General features: G+C 51.0%; 9 protein-coding genes across 9 annotated transcripts; 4 read left to right on the top strand and 5 right to left on the bottom strand.

Moving 5' to 3' along the window:
• Positions 1 to 288: 288 nt before the first annotated feature.
• Positions 289 to 3480, bottom strand: LCP9604111_1655 (mRNA transport regulator MTR10; the record flags this gene model as incomplete). The annotated part of the gene is made up of 6 exons (XM_039069045.1): positions 289 to 377; positions 436 to 2676; positions 2742 to 2832; positions 2883 to 3155; positions 3203 to 3295; positions 3355 to 3480. The coding sequence occupies 6 exons, from the start codon at positions 3478 to 3480 to the stop codon at positions 289 to 291; spliced, it is 2913 nt and encodes a 970-aa protein (XP_038931782.1).
• A 229-nt stretch (positions 3481 to 3709) lies between these two features.
• Positions 3710 to 4077, top strand: LCP9604111_1654 (small nuclear ribonucleoprotein E; the record flags this gene model as incomplete). Its single annotated transcript, XM_039069044.1, has 3 exons — positions 3710 to 3832; positions 3890 to 3980; positions 4028 to 4077. The coding sequence occupies 3 exons, from the start codon at positions 3710 to 3712 to the stop codon at positions 4075 to 4077; spliced, it is 264 nt and encodes an 87-aa protein (XP_038931781.1).
• A 33-nt stretch (positions 4078 to 4110) lies between these two features.
• Positions 4111 to 4842, bottom strand: LCP9604111_1653 (5-formyltetrahydrofolate cyclo-ligase; the record flags this gene model as incomplete). Its single annotated transcript, XM_039069043.1, has 3 exons — positions 4111 to 4226; positions 4279 to 4704; positions 4755 to 4842. The coding sequence occupies 3 exons, from the start codon at positions 4840 to 4842 to the stop codon at positions 4111 to 4113; spliced, it is 630 nt and encodes a 209-aa protein (XP_038931780.1).
• A 323-nt stretch (positions 4843 to 5165) lies between these two features.
• On the top strand, positions 5166 to 6001 carry LCP9604111_1652 (uncharacterized protein; the record flags this gene model as incomplete). Its single annotated transcript, XM_039069042.1, has 4 exons — positions 5166 to 5267; positions 5319 to 5433; positions 5484 to 5662; positions 5711 to 6001. 4 exons carry the CDS (start codon positions 5166 to 5168, stop codon positions 5999 to 6001), a joined length of 687 nt encoding a protein of 228 aa, XP_038931779.1.
• Positions 6002 to 6108: 107 nt separating this feature from the next.
• On the bottom strand, positions 6109 to 6699 carry LCP9604111_1651 (uncharacterized protein; the record flags this gene model as incomplete). The annotated part of the gene is made up of 2 exons (XM_039069041.1): positions 6109 to 6508; positions 6560 to 6699. The coding sequence occupies 2 exons, from the start codon at positions 6697 to 6699 to the stop codon at positions 6109 to 6111; spliced, it is 540 nt and encodes a 179-aa protein (XP_038931778.1).
• A 305-nt stretch (positions 6700 to 7004) lies between these two features.
• LCP9604111_1650 (putative non-repetitive nucleoporin) lies at positions 7005 to 11298 on the top strand (the record flags this gene model as incomplete). The annotated part of the gene is made up of 5 exons (XM_039069040.1): positions 7005 to 7281; positions 7334 to 9793; positions 9855 to 9943; positions 10004 to 10633; positions 10687 to 11298. The coding sequence occupies 5 exons, from the start codon at positions 7005 to 7007 to the stop codon at positions 11296 to 11298; spliced, it is 4068 nt and encodes a 1355-aa protein (XP_038931777.1).
• A 342-nt stretch (positions 11299 to 11640) lies between these two features.
• Positions 11641 to 12840, bottom strand: LCP9604111_1649 (TauD/TfdA dioxygenase family protein; the record flags this gene model as incomplete). Its single annotated transcript, XM_039069038.1, has 2 exons — positions 11641 to 11768; positions 11844 to 12840. 2 exons carry the CDS (start codon positions 12838 to 12840, stop codon positions 11641 to 11643), a joined length of 1125 nt encoding a protein of 374 aa, XP_038931776.1.
• A 1147-nt stretch (positions 12841 to 13987) lies between these two features.
• LCP9604111_1648 (EXPERA domain-containing protein) lies at positions 13988 to 14831 on the top strand (the record flags this gene model as incomplete). The annotated part of the gene is made up of 4 exons (XM_039069037.1): positions 13988 to 14060; positions 14134 to 14325; positions 14538 to 14690; positions 14761 to 14831. The coding sequence occupies 4 exons, from the start codon at positions 13988 to 13990 to the stop codon at positions 14829 to 14831; spliced, it is 489 nt and encodes a 162-aa protein (XP_038931775.1).
• Positions 14832 to 15003: 172 nt separating this feature from the next.
• ddiA (putative DNA damage-inducible v-SNARE binding protein Ddi1) lies at positions 15004 to 16390 on the bottom strand (the record flags this gene model as incomplete). Its single annotated transcript, XM_039069036.1, has 2 exons — positions 15004 to 15707; positions 15781 to 16390. 2 exons carry the CDS (start codon positions 16388 to 16390, stop codon positions 15004 to 15006), a joined length of 1314 nt encoding a protein of 437 aa, XP_038931774.1.
• Between the last annotated feature and the right edge of the window lie 454 nt (positions 16391 to 16844).

Raw genomic sequence — 16844 nt, 5'->3', positions numbered from 1 at the left:
AAAGTGCGCCAACGCATCTCAATGCAGAAATGAGTCGCGACTATTGAATACCTAGATACAGGTCGAGCTGGTACAACATATGGCAATGTCAAAGCCAGAAAAGGTTCTGGTCAGGCCGATGTACCAGCAGGTCATTAATCATCACACCGAGTTCATGCCATCCCATCGTGTATCGTACTACGTGGCACGTCAATAGCAAGGAACTGACGCCTGATTTGTGCAAATGCTTCCATAGGGTTCTCTTTTTTAGTGCAGATCAGCACTCAATAAGAATTTACAGTGGCATTCTCATCCGCTGAATCGGAATCGGGCGGCCTCCAGACGGCCAAGGCCCTCGCGTGGGGCTACATTGCGGCGACGGTAAGAGTTGGTGAAGTCTAGATGAGGTTAGATTAGAGAACAAAGAACAAGGGGAGGGAAGGGGAGGGGACCAACCTTGGAGGAGAACACGGATTTTGCGGGTCTCTCCTGACTGGACTTTGTCAGAGACACTGTTCAAAAGTCGCTCGGCTTCGCCGTGCTTCATAGTGCCACTCGGCAGCATCTGCAAAGTGGTCTGCAGCCATGCCCCGGTTTCCTGAGGGAGCAGTTCGAACATCGTCATCAGTACTCCCGACGCATCAGCGAAGCAGTCACCCGGGAATGTGAACATCATGCCCGTCAAGACTCGCTGAGCCAAAGGCTGGCCTTGCGAGATAATCAACGCCTTGACAGCCTCGCGAACCTCAGGCGGGTTAACGTAAGGCTGACCTTCCGGGCTGGTGAACTGGGAGACCATAGGCTTATCAAATGCAAAGCTGAACAGATCCCGATAATAATGCAGCGTAGCGATGAGAGGGTCGAGTTGTTGAAGAGTGAGAGCACTGAGTGCAGCGGAGAAGATAGGGACGGCAAGGGACGAAGTGATATACTTCTTGGGATAGTATCGAACGGCGTTAGAGGAGAGACGGAAGAAGTCTTCAATCACATCTGGCAGATTTTGTGGGGGGAGATCGTTCAAGATTCGCAGGAAAGCAACCGCCTGCTGCTCATAGAACTGGAAAACGGCATCGCTGGTAGCCTGGTCGACGTACTCGGCACCATCGGAGAATTCGCGCACCACCGCATCGGTAGCCCAAAGGAAGCAACCCTCGCGCGAGGCCTGGAATCCGTTCGCGATACTCTGGGCCAGAGTCGGCAAAAGAGGGATCATGTCAGTGCGATAAGAGATGATCATGTATCTCCAGCATCGGCACACACGTTCGAGAATAGGCGTAGAAGACGTAAAGTTCATCACAATCGTGGTCATGATGGGTAGAATCTCACCGCAGTATTTGACCGCAGGGTTTTCTTCTCCCGGTGCAAGAATCGGAGTCACCACCTGCACAAAGATAGTGATCAGCTGTAGATGATCCGCGACGGCTCGCTGTCCTTCTTCAGTCTGCGCATTATTGGCAAGGTTCATGATTCGGGCCATGATTGGGTCGCAGAACATCTTGTATGAATCGTAGATCTTCTCTTGGGGCTGCACCGAAACCACTGCGGCAACACCCTCAGTGACTTCCTCCTGGCTAGTGGGCTTCAGCTTGTCAAGAACCGACTCGTAGAAGGCATGAAGCTGCGCGATATGACCACCGAGCAACTTCTGGCAGTCAGTTCCCAAAAACTTGAAGGCAAGAGCAGAGGCCTGTACAACTTCCTGAGAGGAATGATGGAAACCGGAAATCACATAGTTGAGCTGGGCCTCCAATGTATCGGGATGGGCAGCTGTCCATTCAGTGTAGCGTGCCAGCGCCATGATCGCCTGGAACCGCACTTTCTCCTGATTGGGGATTTGAACAATCAGAGGAATCAACTGCCCAAGAATGGTGCTCTCTTGGGGGTCGACCATGCGGCCCATTGCGCGGAGACCGAACAGAGGGGCCTCCAATTCCTGCCAATGAGGAACATGTTCGTCGCTTGATTGCGATGCATACTTGGCAACCCATTGCTGGATCAGTTGGTAGATTTTAGCAAGACAATCATTCACACCCACAACGGCACAGCAGTCCTTGAGGACATCGCCCATTGCATGGCGGAACTGACGGAATTTTTCCTCCTGCTCGCGGTCTCCGGAGAACAGGTCCTCGGTTTCGCCGTCTTCCGGGGTGGGAAACTCGAGGTTTTTCACCATGATGTCCACCAATCGGGCAAAGACGGGTTGGAAAGTGACTCGAGCGTCAGTGTACAGGTCGAGAGCAATATATTGCTTCAGCTCGTACCAGAAAATGAAAGTTAGAGACACTGCGTCGCGCTCCCAGTCCCGTGCGCAACATTCGAGAAGCGTCTCAACGAGTCCCTGGAAGTCACTCGGCAGACGTGCAACAAGAACAACCCATGCTTCACCTGCCTCCGCAAACATTCTTGTGATACCCTTGAAAGCCTCCAAATCTTCGGCCTCCGCAGTTTCAGCAACTTTAGGACGAAGTGCCATCAATCGTGGATAAAGGGCTTGAATGATGGGCAATGACTCGTCCACGTCCTTTGTGTCGCGGTAAAGCGTGCAAACGCAGTCCACACCGGCGTCGAAAGATGCGTCGTTGTCCAGCGCTTTGAAGATGACGTCCATGAGAGGTGACTCAACGATCCTGGCAGCCGGGATTTCACGTAGCCACGAGGTAATGCAGTCGAGAAGACGGGGGTTGGTTGCGGCGGCAGCTGTTCATGGTCAGTTATGGAATTTAATTCGGCAGGAGAATGGGACGTGGCCGTCGAATACGTACGCGACGACTGAGCGTATTGGATCATCAGCTGCATGACCTGCTCCGCGTTGTCTTCTAGCAGCTCCTTGGTTCTTGCGAGCAACTCGTCTTCCTTTTGTAGATGTCAGCTTGAACTTTTGTAAACGCATTAGAGGAACATACACTGAGATTGATTTTGCGACCCTCGGTGACTTCCTCAGGCAAGATCTTCAGGAATTCCAGCACACAATCCCCTGCGGTGTTTCCTAGAGCTGCTCCGACAGTCGCCAACACATCCTGCCATGTGACCATCTGAATCGCCAGACTGGCCAAGCACACACATAGCTGGGTCTGAATAGGGCGCGGGCCCGGCGCAAATGCAACCAATAGGTTTAGAACCGAGTCTCGCAGGGCCAATACTGAGTCCGGAGGGAGTTGATCGAGATCGAAAATAATCTGCGCAATTAGAAACGGCGAAACTCCTCAGGTAGGAATACCCTTACTTTTCCTTTCAGTGTAGTTGCGGCGAACAGCTTAGCCTCGACAGGCACATCGGGGGACTGTAATAGAGCATGTGTGGTTGTCCAGGCCTCAATCTAAAAACGCATTGAAATTAACAAAAGATACCACTTAGGTCTCGGCGAAAGAATCGTACCGATTTCTGGAATTTCTCAAGGAATTCATGGGCCTGAGTCTTCTCAGTCCTAGACACATTTCCTTGCATTGTCGCGACGGCCGCCAGGACCGGGGCGAATGCCTGCCCGGCTTCCTTGCTGGCCATGTTGAACTAAATAGATTAATCAAGGCTCAGCAATATATTAAGAAAGTATCAGCATCTGAGTGCGGAAACGCGTTCGAGGAGGGGGAGCAAGTTGATGGTGGGATGGGGTGGCCGTGACCAGATAACCGTATTACCGTAATCAAATCACGGGACGCCTGCCAGGCCCGCCAGAGCTTTCTTCGCCTCGTCTCCCGCGTGACAGCTATCACTCTCGACATAACCGCACATCATGGCAGGCCGCAAGACATTGTTGGCTCCGATCCATTTCATTTTCAGTCTCCTGCAGAAACGCAGCACCGTCTCAGTCTGGCTGTATGAGCAACTCGCTTTCCGCATTGAGGGGAAGATCCGCGTATGTGTTTCTTTACAGGATACCGTTTTGCTTGTTATTTGAGCTAACCTGTGCTAGGGCTTTGATGAATTCATGAACCTGGTTATTGACGATGCCGTTGAAGTGCGTCTGGCTACCAAGACAGAGGAAGAGAAGCGCCGGCCTCTAGGTACGATGAAATTGAAAGTCTATGTGAACACAGCTAATGCGCAACAGGCCAAGTCCTTCTCAAGGGAGACAATGTCTCTCTGATCCAGGCTGTTTGAATTTTCGCCTTTCCTTTTCTGTTTCGATTTGCGCTACACCCTGCGGTCTAAGAATTGACCATCACCAACCACGATCGCATCTACCAACCAATCATGCTCCACCACAGGAATATCCTCGGCGAGCAACTGGTCTTGAAGAGCAAGGGCAACTACAATGGAGTTCAGTCGGGATAAACGGATTTTTTTCTGGGATTTACTTACCGAGGAATGGCATACTGCGGGTCGTTGTTGCATATCGCGTTAAAAAATGATCATAATACCCTTTGCCATGACCAAGTCGTCGGAACCCGTGGTCAAAGGCCATGCCCGGCATGACAATAAGATCCAAGCCTTGTGTCAATCCGTTCGGTCGACCTTCAATCTGCGTAGACAAGAGAGATGGGATTCCCCATTTGTCCAGCTGTAATGACTCGAACTCGGACATGGATTTCAGCGCGAACATGTCCATGATGGATTTTTTATCCTGGGTATGAATATACGGGATATAGACGTTCTTCCCTTGCTGTAGAGCATCCTTTACGATCCCATTTGTTGAGAGTTCCCCGCTTGGCATAGACAGGTATACGGCGATGCTTTTAGCGCTTTGGTACTCGGGCAATGACAAGAAATTGGTTGTTGCTGCGCTTGCTGGGACAAAGTTAGTTATGGACAACCCAAGGACCACCATTCGACCTGACATTGTTGAATGATTGTGCTTATAGACAAACCCTGCAGGATTGAGCGCATCCTCTTGCGAAGGTCGCGCTTTGCAACCTGAAAAGCCATTCTGGTGGGATAGTTGTCGACGGATTATCAAGTCCACGGGTAAACGAGGAAGTAAATTACAAAAATAAACCGGAAAAAGCGTCAAGCGGGTACTTCCAATAGGATGGAATCATCTCAAAACTACAGTGATAACTATATGTACTACACTATAGAGCCATTGTATGTTTTATGATTGTTAATAGAGACAAATGATCCTTGTACATCTTCGATCATCAAACCCTTCCCATTCCAGGGCCTTGCTGAACTATGTTGTTGATCTCCACCCCAATAAAGGGCGCCCTTCAAATACTCCCTTTCTGTCGATTTTCCCTCTGTCAACTAAGATGTTTTTGATTTGGAGTCTTCTAGTCACAGCCGCTTTGGCGAGTGCAGGTGATTTGTTTGGAACGTGGACTACCAAATCTCGTGATGTTCTTACTGGTCCAGTATGTGGAACTATGTACACTATATGAATGACTCGAGACTAACGCGCATAGGGATTCTACGATCCACTCAACGACAAACTGATCGAGCCGAATCTAACAGGCATTTCATACTCATTCGATGATGAAGGAAATTACGAATCCGCATACTATCGCGCAATCTCAAACCGTCAGTTCTCCATGGATCTAGACTTTGGACGCTGTATTAATATCGAACAGCGGCTGACCCATCATGCCCGGGGGGAGTCATGCAATGGCAACATGGTGCTTATACTGTGTTCGGCAACGGAACGCTGATATTGACACCAATTGCTGTCGATGGTCGTCAGCTACTGTCCAATCCCTGCCGGAAGCAGGCAGGCCAGTACACACGATATAACATCACCGAGGAGTTTCAGGTACATTTCTTTCGTGTTCTCTTAGACGGCTTATCTGACATAAGACAGGAATTCTCCGTGGACATCGACAAGTTCAATCGCATTAAACGCCTCGATTTGACCAGGATGGACGGCTCACTTGTCCATCCCATGTTCCTCGCCTACCAGCCACCAAAGATGCTCCCTACCACGACATTGAATCCCATACCAACCGGGCATAAGCAAAAGCAAAAGCGAGAACTCTCGTCAAAGGCAGGATTTCAGCTGATCGCTAGAGAACAGCTGATCAATCCAGACCGATGGTGGTGGTTGGGTGTTCTGATGACTTCTCTTGGAGGAGTAGCTTTCTTCTGTTCATAAGGATTTCAGGCTGGCGTTGGAGAGGAGTTCTTTGTATTATGAATGAGATTTTAATGCCCTTGACTGAGGCTATTGTGACACTAATATACAATCTGGTAAATGTAAGCTCAAGAGAGCGCGTTCTTCACCTCAGTAGCAACTTCTTTCCGGTCTACTGGCTTGCCATCCAGAGGGCCTCCCGCAGCAAACAGAGCTTTGAGAACGGTGCCTGGATTGGGCTTCGTATTGGCATTGACCATAGCAGCGATCTGGTCGATGACCACTACCTTGATATCGGCGATGGGGAGGGTCTGAACCTGACTAGCGTATTCTTCCAATACCAAAACCTGTGCATCCTCTTTCTCCTTCAGATCTGGACGTTCAGCGGCATCAAACTCCTTTGCCGCATCTTTGGAGGCATTCATGCGTTTCCGGATTAGCGACAAGAGCTGAATGTCTGTCTGAATCGGCGAGGAGGTTTTGGCGGCGTTGTTGGTCTCGGAGATCAAAGCGCGGAGTACATTCAGTCTAATTATAAGCTTACTGAACCTCGAAAACAGAAGTGAAAAGGACCTCTACCTTGTCGTATCTTTGGCTCTCATGGCAGTTTTCAGATCAGTCCGCAAAGTAGCCATCAAGGGTGGCAGGACCGGACCGGTGGAATTCCACCGGACCAGACGAGCTGGTAGGCGCGAAGAAAAACGGATGGATTGGAACATTTTGATTGAAAACGTTAGACAATAAGACAATAGGAAACAAGTTCAATTGAGGGATCAATTGGGAATGGGAAACAATCGACAATCAATACCGTGAAGGCGGAAGATCCCAATTGGTCTGTGCGCTCCCAGGTGTTGACTCTCTCTTTTCGCAAAGACCTTGAATAATCCAATCTCCTCCCAAGACCTTCTCTCATCGTCATTCCCCCACATATCTTTTGCTTTCTTTTTCTCGTCCGACCTACACTGCAGCTTCTTGTGTTTTCTAGCGGGGGATCGTCCCTTTCTCCCTCCTTAAAACCGTCGCCATGTCGTATCCGACTCTTCCAACAAATCTCCCTCCAGCGACGCCGCAGAAACCCCTTCCTGGAGCTTACTTTCAGACCCCGGCACCAGTCACAGCACGGCCTTTACCGACTAGGTCACCATTGCAGACGCAACCCCAAACGCCCATGCCAAAGCTCCCTCCAGCAGCTTCGAAGTCCAAAAATCAAACATTGAGCACCGAGGAACGCGGGGCGCGAACGATTAATAGCAGCTTGCAAAGCGAATCGCGTTATCCAGACCTTGACAGCTATTTATCTCGTAAATATCCCCATTGAAGACTGCTTGAAGCAAGACTGACAAAAAAAAACAGAGGGCTCCTCGTCTGAGTACAACATCCCCGTATCCCAATCATGGGCACCATTCCAAAAAGTCAAAATGTACGATATCCCCGACCAGATTTTCGATCAATACAACCGCGCACAAGTTTCGACCAGTATGGGTCTGTTTGCCGAGTTAAATCACGCGTGGGTCGCGATTGACAATGCATTATACATTTGGGATTTCACACACTCTAACCCGCAATTGGTGGGATTCGAGGAACAGCCTAACAGCATTAATGCTGTTAAGTTGACCAAACCGCGCCCGGGAGTTTTCTTGCCTGCGATCACCCATTTGCTGGTCATTGCGACAACTGCGGAGATCATTCTGCTGGGAATGGGCTATGAGAATACGCCCAGCGGAGGTCGACAGGTTTCTCTGTATCACACGGGAATGTCGGTGGCAGTCCGCGGCTTGGATATAAATGTTTTCGCGGCGTCAGCATCCACTGGACGCATTTTCTTTGGAGGATCGTCTGACACCGATGTGCACGAGGTCACTTACCAACAAGAGGAAAGGTGGTTCCAGGGCCGCTGTGGCAGAGTCAACCATACCAGCTCGCGTCTATCGGCTTTCAGGCCTTCAATGAGCCTGACAAACCTTGCACAAAGCGCTTCCGAGCATGTAGTGCAGATGGCACTCGATGACACTCGGAAGCTGCTCTACACACTCTCCTCTGCATCTACAATTCGAGTATTCCACATGGGACCCGAGGGCGCTTTGACACTCGCAATCACCAAACGCGCTCTGGATATCTACTCTAACATAGGGCACATCATCACCTCCAACGAAACCCTGAACCCCAGAATCAAGATTGTTTCGATCAGTCCGGTGCCAGCCACAGAAGCGTCGCGGTATCATCTAGTTGCAACGACAGCAACAGGATATCGCATTTATCTCAGCGCCACTGGCTCAAACAGTTGGGCGCCTGCGTCGACCAACACCAGCCCTCCGACAAGCATGCAGGCACTGCATGTCAAGACACCTCCCGTCGATCTCTCCCCCGGCGTGAGCGGGGTGGCATCTTCCATCTCACTCGTTTCGCCTCTTGGCGCGGTTTTACCTTCTGCTGGTCAGATTACCACACTTTCACCCACTCGTCTCGCCGAGCGATATTCCCCCGGCTATTTCTTCTGTTTTACTACCAAGGATCCACAGCAAAAGATTGATACTCTTTTCATCTCAACCCCTGACTCTGGTCGTATCGCTCAGTACCAGGAAGGCTCGGTCAGTGGTAAAGCCGCTGAGTCGGCTATCATTCTAGACCTGGGAGGCAAGGCAGAGGATATTGGTCTGGTTTCGGCACCTTCACCAGTGACCAACGAGCTTGCCGTTCAATTCGACCACCCAGCTGCCGAGATTGCAATCTTGACTAATGGTGGAGTTCACATCATTCGTCGGCGTCGTCTCGTGGATATCTTCGCGGCCTTGCTCCGCACCGGCGGCAATCCCCATGAGGGACTGACCGGCGATATCCAAACTTTCCTGAGAACATATGGACGGAGCGAGATGCTGGCAACTGCCCTGGCGGTGGCTTGTGGCCAGGGTATGGAGATTTCCCCTGACCAAAGACTGACTCGAATTACCGATCCGGACATCCTGGCGGCAGCACGCCAGGCCTTCATTACTCAAGGTGGTCGGGCCCATCTGAATGAAAATGCTATTGCGGATGGCTCAATGTCTGCTCTTGATGCCGTGCAACCCTCTCCTCGACACACGGGTATTGCACTATACATTGCGCGTCTGTTGCGATCTATCTGGAAGGAGAGGATTGCCAAAGTGGGCAATGGACCTAATGGCGCACAATCCGTTTCCGCGTCTGTGAGTTCCAGCAAACTGCAGACTGTCCAGCATGATCTCTCCTCACTGGCAGAGTTCTTCAAGGTGAACAAGACCTTTATTGATGGCCTCAACGGCCCCGACGCTCTTGCCCGGGTAAACAGCAAGCAAGAAGAAGTGGCGCTGCAAGCCGAGCACCGCGCATTACACTCTCTCGTTCAATTGGTATCACACACAATCGAAGGTATCTCATTCATACTTGTTCTATTTGATGAGCGGGTTGATGAGATTGTGGCGACTTTGCCAGCTGAATCGAAAGCGAAGTTCCTCAGCCTCACCTTTGAGGAACTCTTCAGCTCCAGCAAGGGACATGACATTGCTAAAGAACTCGTGAAGGGCATTGTTAACCGCAACATTGCCAAGGGCTCCAACGTCGAGACTGTGGCTGATGCACTTCGACGACGCTGTGGCAGTTTCTGCAGTACTGAGGATGTGGTGATTTTCAAGGCACAAGAAATGCTGAAGCGTGCGACTGAGGCCGGTGCCAATACTGAATTGGGCCGCAACTTGCTCAATGAGAGTCTGCATCTCTTCCAGCAGGTGGCGGAATACTTACCAATGGATTATCTGGTTTCGGCAGTGGACAATTTCATTTTCAACCAGTTCTTTGCAGGTATGTTGTGTGATCCTGGCCTTTGCTTCTCATACTGATTGGTTATTCCTTTTCTCTTTAGGTGCTATCCAGCTCGCCCTCAACGTTGCTGCTCGGTCCGACAAGTCAAACCTTGCGTATTCCTGGATCATGGATCAGCGTCCCGAACAGGTGCTTATCCCCCTTATTCCCTATGGATCCCGGTATCAGCTCCCGCTCACAACTACCCAGGACCCCCGCAAGGAATACTTCTATTTCCGCAAGCAGTGCTACGATCTCATTTTCAAAGTCGTGCTTGCAGTTGACAAATTGGCTGCATCCGATCCCGGTCTCATTGATGGCCAGCTGACCACTATTGCCAAACGCCAGAACGAAGCCTATGGCGTGATTTCTGATTCTACCGATGAGGTGTTCCTGACGAGTTTGTATGACTGGTACCTCGAGCAGGGCTGGAGCGATCGGTTGCTGCAGACGCAATCTCCATTTGTCGTCACCTACCTCCAGCGCAAGTCGAATGATGATCTAGGCCATGCTGATCTACTCTGGCGGTTCTATTCCCAATCCCAACGGTTCTTCGAGACTGCACAGGTTCAATTCCACCTGGCCAATAGTGCTTTCGTGTTGCCCCTGAGTCGTCGTATTGAGTACCTCGGTCAAGCCCGCGCCAACGCTTCGATTTTCACACCGGACGTCGGGCGTCAGTCAAGACAGCGACTGCTGCAAGAGATTTCGAATCTCATCGACGTGGCCAATCTTCAGGATGACCTGCTTCAAAGACTCAAGGATGACGAGCGGATTCTTCCCGAACGGAAACCCGAGATCCTGCGCGAGGTCGATGGGCCAGTGATGGATATTAGCACAGTAAGTTCTAATTTTTTCGGAATAAGTTCCAACAAGATACTAACATGTTTTAGCTGTTCAACAAATACGCCGATTCCGCCAGTTACCATGATATCTGCCTTCAAATCTTCTACCAAGCCGACCATCGCAATGCGGCCGACGTCAAGTCAACTTGGCAACACCTGATCCAGGGGATCCATGACGCCACTGTTCAACGCGGCTCACCGCAACCTTACGAAGCGGTGATCGACAAAGTCCGCAGCCTCGGCAGTCGGCTTCGCATGTCCGAGACCATTTTCCCCATCCGCGAGCTCGTCCCCATGCTGGAGCGGTATGCATTAGAGTTTCAACGCAACGTGGGCCCGGCTACCTGGGTGGTGGATCTGTTCTTAGATCTTGGCGTTGCACACGAATCGCTGTATGCGGTGCTGGAGACGATGTACTACACCGACGAGGCGCCCTTCCACGGGTCAAACCGGCGATTCATCGCGCACGACCTGCTGTACCTGCTGAGTGGATGGTTCCATGAGACCGTGCGCCTGGGCGGCATGGTCTTCGGCTCGGATATCGTTGCCGAACGTGTCTCTGAGATGCTGCTGATCCTGCAACAGAGCGGTGTCATTAGTGGGGAACAATTGGAGATCGCTCATGACTTGCGGTCACGGATCGATGATATTCTACGGTAATGTGGCGTTTGCTGCCGCGGCGATGTGGGGGGACTGGCCATGTAGCGTTGCAGATCTGCGTGGCGGTGACTCCTGAGATTTACTTGACATAGGATCTTTTAAGGATCGGTGCTTTTTCTGGGATTTCTGCTTGTAACTCTAGGCGTGGGGTGGTAATGAAAACGAATTCACAGTCAAAATGGATACAGGGAGTATAGCCCTGATCATCATTGCAATGGATATTTGAATATTTCAATCTTTGAATGTAAATGAAGGCAAATGAAAGCAAGTTAAATCAAATTCCAACCAGATTAAATCTATAATCAATCCCGAAACACCGAACCCCATTCTATCACATTACGATCATTCGAACTCCTCGTCCTCCTCATCCTCATAGACAGGAATAGGTTTCTCGCCCATAGCAGCCAAGCGGAAGATATGACGAGCCTTGGCACCGTTATCATCATCCAAGTAGTCCACAATAGCAGAGTCTAAGATCTCATTAGTAAAGCTCAATTCCAATTCCCATTCCCCAGGGGAGGGAAAAGGGGGTGGAAATAACTCACGAATAGTCGAGCGATTATCAAACATCACAATAGTCCTCGGTTGCCAGCGCACGCGAACCTGGAAATCATGACCGGCAACGAGGTGATTCATAAGGAAATCCAACACCCACTTGGTCTCGGTATCCTTGAGCCCATCAATCCGCGTAATAAACTCCCCATTCAAAAACATACACTTCTCCCCGGTCACGGGATGCACCCGGATAAGCGGGTGGACAGTATCAACAGGATCCTTCCTGACCAACCCACCCGTCAGGCGCGCATGGCCAATCATCTTCGCCGACGAATGCGTAACCTTCAAGCCATCCAGGAAAGCCGTGACAGCCGGCGAAAGCCGCCTGTAGGCTAGGTCCGTAGCCGCGAAGACGGTATCACCGCCGACCTCGGGGCCCTGCAGGAGGCCAAGCATGACATAGGCCGGCGGCTGGATCTCGTAGCTGACGTCCTGGTGCCAGAGGGTGGTTGTAGTGCGCTGCTGCAGGAAGCGGGTGATCTCGTCTCTGTTGCCGTCGCGGTGGATGATGTGGAAGGCGGGATGGTCGGTCATGGAGCCGGACACGGGCTGGTAGTTTGGTTTGCCGAAGTGGCGCATGAAGGATTCCTGGGCATCTGGGCCCGCATCGATCAGGTCCTGGTCTGGGAAGGCGACGACCTTGCGCTCGGAGATGAGCAGGGCGAGCTCGTCCCGTCCGGCGGCGGAGAGCTCGGAGAGCTGGACGTTCTCGATGATTGTGCCTAGGCTGGGCTGGATGTGCGAGACTTTGGCGGTTGCGGGCAGCAGGTTGGGTTTTGATTTGTTGCGCACGCGGAGGGCTGGGTCTTCATATTCGAAGGGCTGGAGTGGGTCGAACCAGATTGGGTCCCAGGAGGGGAGGTATTGGGGGTATTTGGTTGTGATCTTGGATTGCTTGTCTACGTCGACATAGGGGATGTTGATGTCGTAGCTGATGGGCTCTTGCTTCTTGGGCTGCTTGGGACGGCGGGGGGCTGTGGAAGGCATTGTATAGATTGTATATCGATCTGTATAGGGTGGAGTAAAGGAATAGATGGATAAGATGGATAAGGAGAAGAGATGGAAGTGGGATTGAGGTTCTTTTTATATTTTATATATAGTTCTGTATACGCATCTCCAACGCTTCCCTTCATCTCCGAGTGGAAAGATGCGAACAGCGGTCAGAGATAATGGAAAAAAAGAAGTCAGAAAAATGATCTCTCCAGGAAGAAAAGTAAAATTTCGATAAAAATAAAAACAATAAAGCAAGAAAAGCAATAAACGCGTCTCTCCACTTATCCACTGCCATGCAAATCCCCATTCCACTACCGTTCGCCCGCTTTTTTTTCATTTCGTTCCAAAGCTTCCATGGTCTTACACCGCTACGGTAGATGATGAAGACCTCGAAGATAAGGCATGCTGCAGGCCGAATGGCAATTGCATTATCTGCCATGATCTATGCATGCGGGGATTATGATTCGGCATATGGTTAGAAGGACTATTTACAACTGTTCCGAGCTATTTAGGAAGCTCCAAGGAGAAAGGAGAAACGGGAAGAAAAGGGAAGAAACGAGGAAAACCCTAAAGAACCCTGTCATCAACTAATTAGGGCATCCCGATCTTGCGGTCTACTTCCCGGGATGTCTCTCTCGAGGCAGGTTATCAAGGAGATTCCCTGTAGCATCACTGCATGCCTACCTTATCCCGATGATGTAATTCCAGGCTTGATGGTTGACATCAAGGTCCTTTGTCTACTTCAGTGTATTCCCTTGTGGATATAGGGTAGCTCGGATTCAACAGCTCCCCGAGGAGACCAGTCAGGCCACCTTAAAATTGAGAAGCAGCGGTGAGATGGAGATCAAGGTACTCGAAGGAGTTGGATGTGTATATCGACTTGGGACTTTGGTTATCTCGGTGAAATACGCTAGAAATTAAGATCTCACACTAGCATTCCCCCGAAAAAAGCAATTATACGATGTTCTAGTTCTATAACTTCCATCTCTTCCAGATTGTTCCTCGGGTCACCTGATATCCCCTTCCCCTAAACATCTACACTTCGACCACACACAACATACACACACAGCATACTCCGTATACAACACACACAGCACCAGCACCGTCTTATCCTTTCGCATTGCATATGACCCAGCACATCATGTCCATCTGCACCCGTAAACGGGACTTGTCCTATCTTCTCTTTTTCGTCACCCATGTCCCCATTATCCTCCGTATGATTCTCTATCTCTATCTCTATCTTCATATCTTCATACCTCGTATATGCACACTAACGCCAAAATACAGTAATCGACACAGTCCCCCTCCTCCCAGCTTTTCTCCAAACAAACCTCTCCCACCACCTGCGCCAGTTCTACATAACAACCTACCGCGACAAATTCTTTGAAGACCCCCCAACATGGTTCACCGTCTTCATCTGGATGGAGCTGCTGTACCACCTCCCGCTCTCGATATGGGCGGTCCGGGGTTTGCTTAAAGGTATTTCCATTTCTTTTCTAAGCTCGTGTTGGTACACGCTACATGCTACTATTTGTACATTGTATATGGTATCATCCAGTCCACCCCATCACGTCTTATATCCATTACATATCTATATCAAATGCAATATCTGGAATATCCTCTCCCCGAACACGAACGACACGACAATGGCAAACGCAATCAGCAACTAACTCAATTTCCAATTCATCTAGACCACCCCCTCGTCCCTGTACACCTCCTCGTGTTCGGTATCCAGGCCTTCATCACTACATTGACATCTCTGGTGGTGGTGTGGAGTTGGACTGACCGCTCGGTCGCGGAGAAGCAGCAGCTTACCATGCTGTATGCTCCCTATATGGCGTTAGGTATGTGCAGTCCAAGGGTGTCTGCAAGAATGTCGCAATTAGCTCACCAGCTGTTACTAACACCTCATAGGCGGATTCATGGCTCTAGACATGGTATTCCGTCTACGCGACAAACTAATGCCCAAAACCAAGCGGGAATGAACAGCACACACTTACATTACATGTAGGACAATAAACAAAATCTATTATAATGCAGCCAGCGTTATAATCGTACACATCATTACGTGCTTTGATCAAATCTCGCTAATACAAGTTCCCATCCCGACCAAAACGCCTTCGAGTGTAAATGCAGAAAGCGGAATCCATCCATAGATCAAATCAAAAACCCGATCGCCCCTTCCAAGTCTCCATGTGCCATATCAAGAGCCCGGACGGCTTCCTCGCGCGAGAATCCCAGCTCGGTGATCCTGGCAACGGAATCCTGCGGCCACCGCGAAGCAGGCGCAGGCCGGATATTGATTCGGGGCTGTGACCCTGACGCGCCGGACCCAGACCCGGATGCATTGGAAGTCGCATTGGCATTGGGATTGTTCTCCGCTTTGTGCGTGACCGCGCCAGTGCGGGCACCCACTTCGGCACCATCGGCTCCCTTGACCGTAGGTTCGGCCTCGAACTCTTCAGTCAAGTGCTTGGGAATATCGCCCTCCCCGAGGAAGGGGACGGCTTGGTCTTGGATAACGAGAGCACCCCGCTGGAGATCAATGCAGGCCTGGTGGCGGCGGAGCATGTCCAGCCCCAGGAGCAAGTCGATCTGCTTGCCTTCCATGACGGTGAAGGAGCAGGGCAGGAACATCTCGCCGATCTTGATCTGGGCGGAGTGAACCCGGCCCAGGATCGGGGCAGTCCCGACGCCCTTCGCAATGCCGCCATAGCGACGGTCTACCAGGCGCATTATGTTACACGATGTTGCACACTCGGGAGACATGATGGTCACCTGAGCACCGGAGTCGACGAAGGCGTTTAGACGGTGGCCGTTTACTTCCACGGGAATGTAGAGCATTGTCACGCGACCGAAGGCTAGAGAAACATATTGGTTAGCTTTATTCTCAGTTGAGCAGCCTAGCCGGCAGTTCAAAGACGTAGAGCGTACACTCAGGATGATGCTCCATGGCATTGTGTAGATTTTCCGTAACAGCATTCTGGCGAATAATTTCCTCAATTTCCTTCTGGTTATCGTGATTAAAAGGATCGGCATTGAGCATCGCAATGCGAGCTTCCTTCTCCGCCTCCCGCTGCGCCTCGCCCTGTTGCTGCCTAAGCAGGACCTCGCGGAAGCGCTGAGCATTATCCGCGGCCTCAGACAGCTCCGGGTTCTGCCTGCGCACGGCCTCGCGCACGCGGGGATCACCCAGAATGTGTAGGCGAATCGTTTCGGGGTCCGGCATGCCGGGGCGGGGTTGAGTGTTCTGTCTGGGCGCGACGGAGCTGGAAGCGGCGGGGCGAGTGGAGGGCTGGGGAGCTCGGAGGGTGACGTGCACACCGAGCATGTCGCCCTCGGTGATGCCGGCTTGGTCTAGGGTTTGAGAAGGGTTCTGGAGGAGCTGGTTGTTGTAGACGAGCTGCTGCGCTTCGGGTGGGATGGTAGTTTCGCTTTCGACAATAGCTTTGAGGAGCTCGACTGACATATCGCCGCCCACTTCTAGGTTGATGATGTCCGAGTCCGCCTGCTCGGGGCGGATGACGTTGACGGTGATACGCATGGTATCGGTAGCAAGGACGTCTGCTAGGAAGGGGTATAAAGCAGATAAATTATAGAAGAAAAAAAAGTAGAGAGATGGAAGAAGCCAAGAAGTAGAAAGAGACCGGGAGAAGGAAAGACTAAGAAAGCGGGAAGGGGACACCTGACTCTTTAAAGAGCTTCCTCTTCTCCTCCTCCTCTCCCTTACATCCACTCTATTTCTCTCGCCTTTCAAATCAGAAATAGGATAGACTTTTATTTCGACTCTAGCGCTGCAGCTAACATGGTCCCATACATCCATGATCTCCTCCCACCTATTGCATATGCGTAATGAGCCCCGCGCTGAGCCGTTTAGCTCCTCCACTAATTGCCTGGCCAAACAGGCTAACGGCGGACCGGGTCTATTGGCGTCATCGCCAGGGGGAGGGCCACGGGAAATCGTTGGATAGAGAAGTGACGCCTTGAAGTTGCCTTGT

Source organism: Penicillium roqueforti (genome assembly GCF_015533775.1).
Source record: "Penicillium roqueforti strain LCP96 04111 chromosome Unknown scaffold_02, whole genome shotgun sequence".
NCBI classification, from domain to species: Eukaryota; Fungi; Ascomycota; class Eurotiomycetes; order Eurotiales; family Aspergillaceae; genus Penicillium; species Penicillium roqueforti.
The sequence above is the reverse complement of the archived record's forward strand: the minus strand, read 5'-3'. Positions and strand labels throughout refer to the sequence as shown.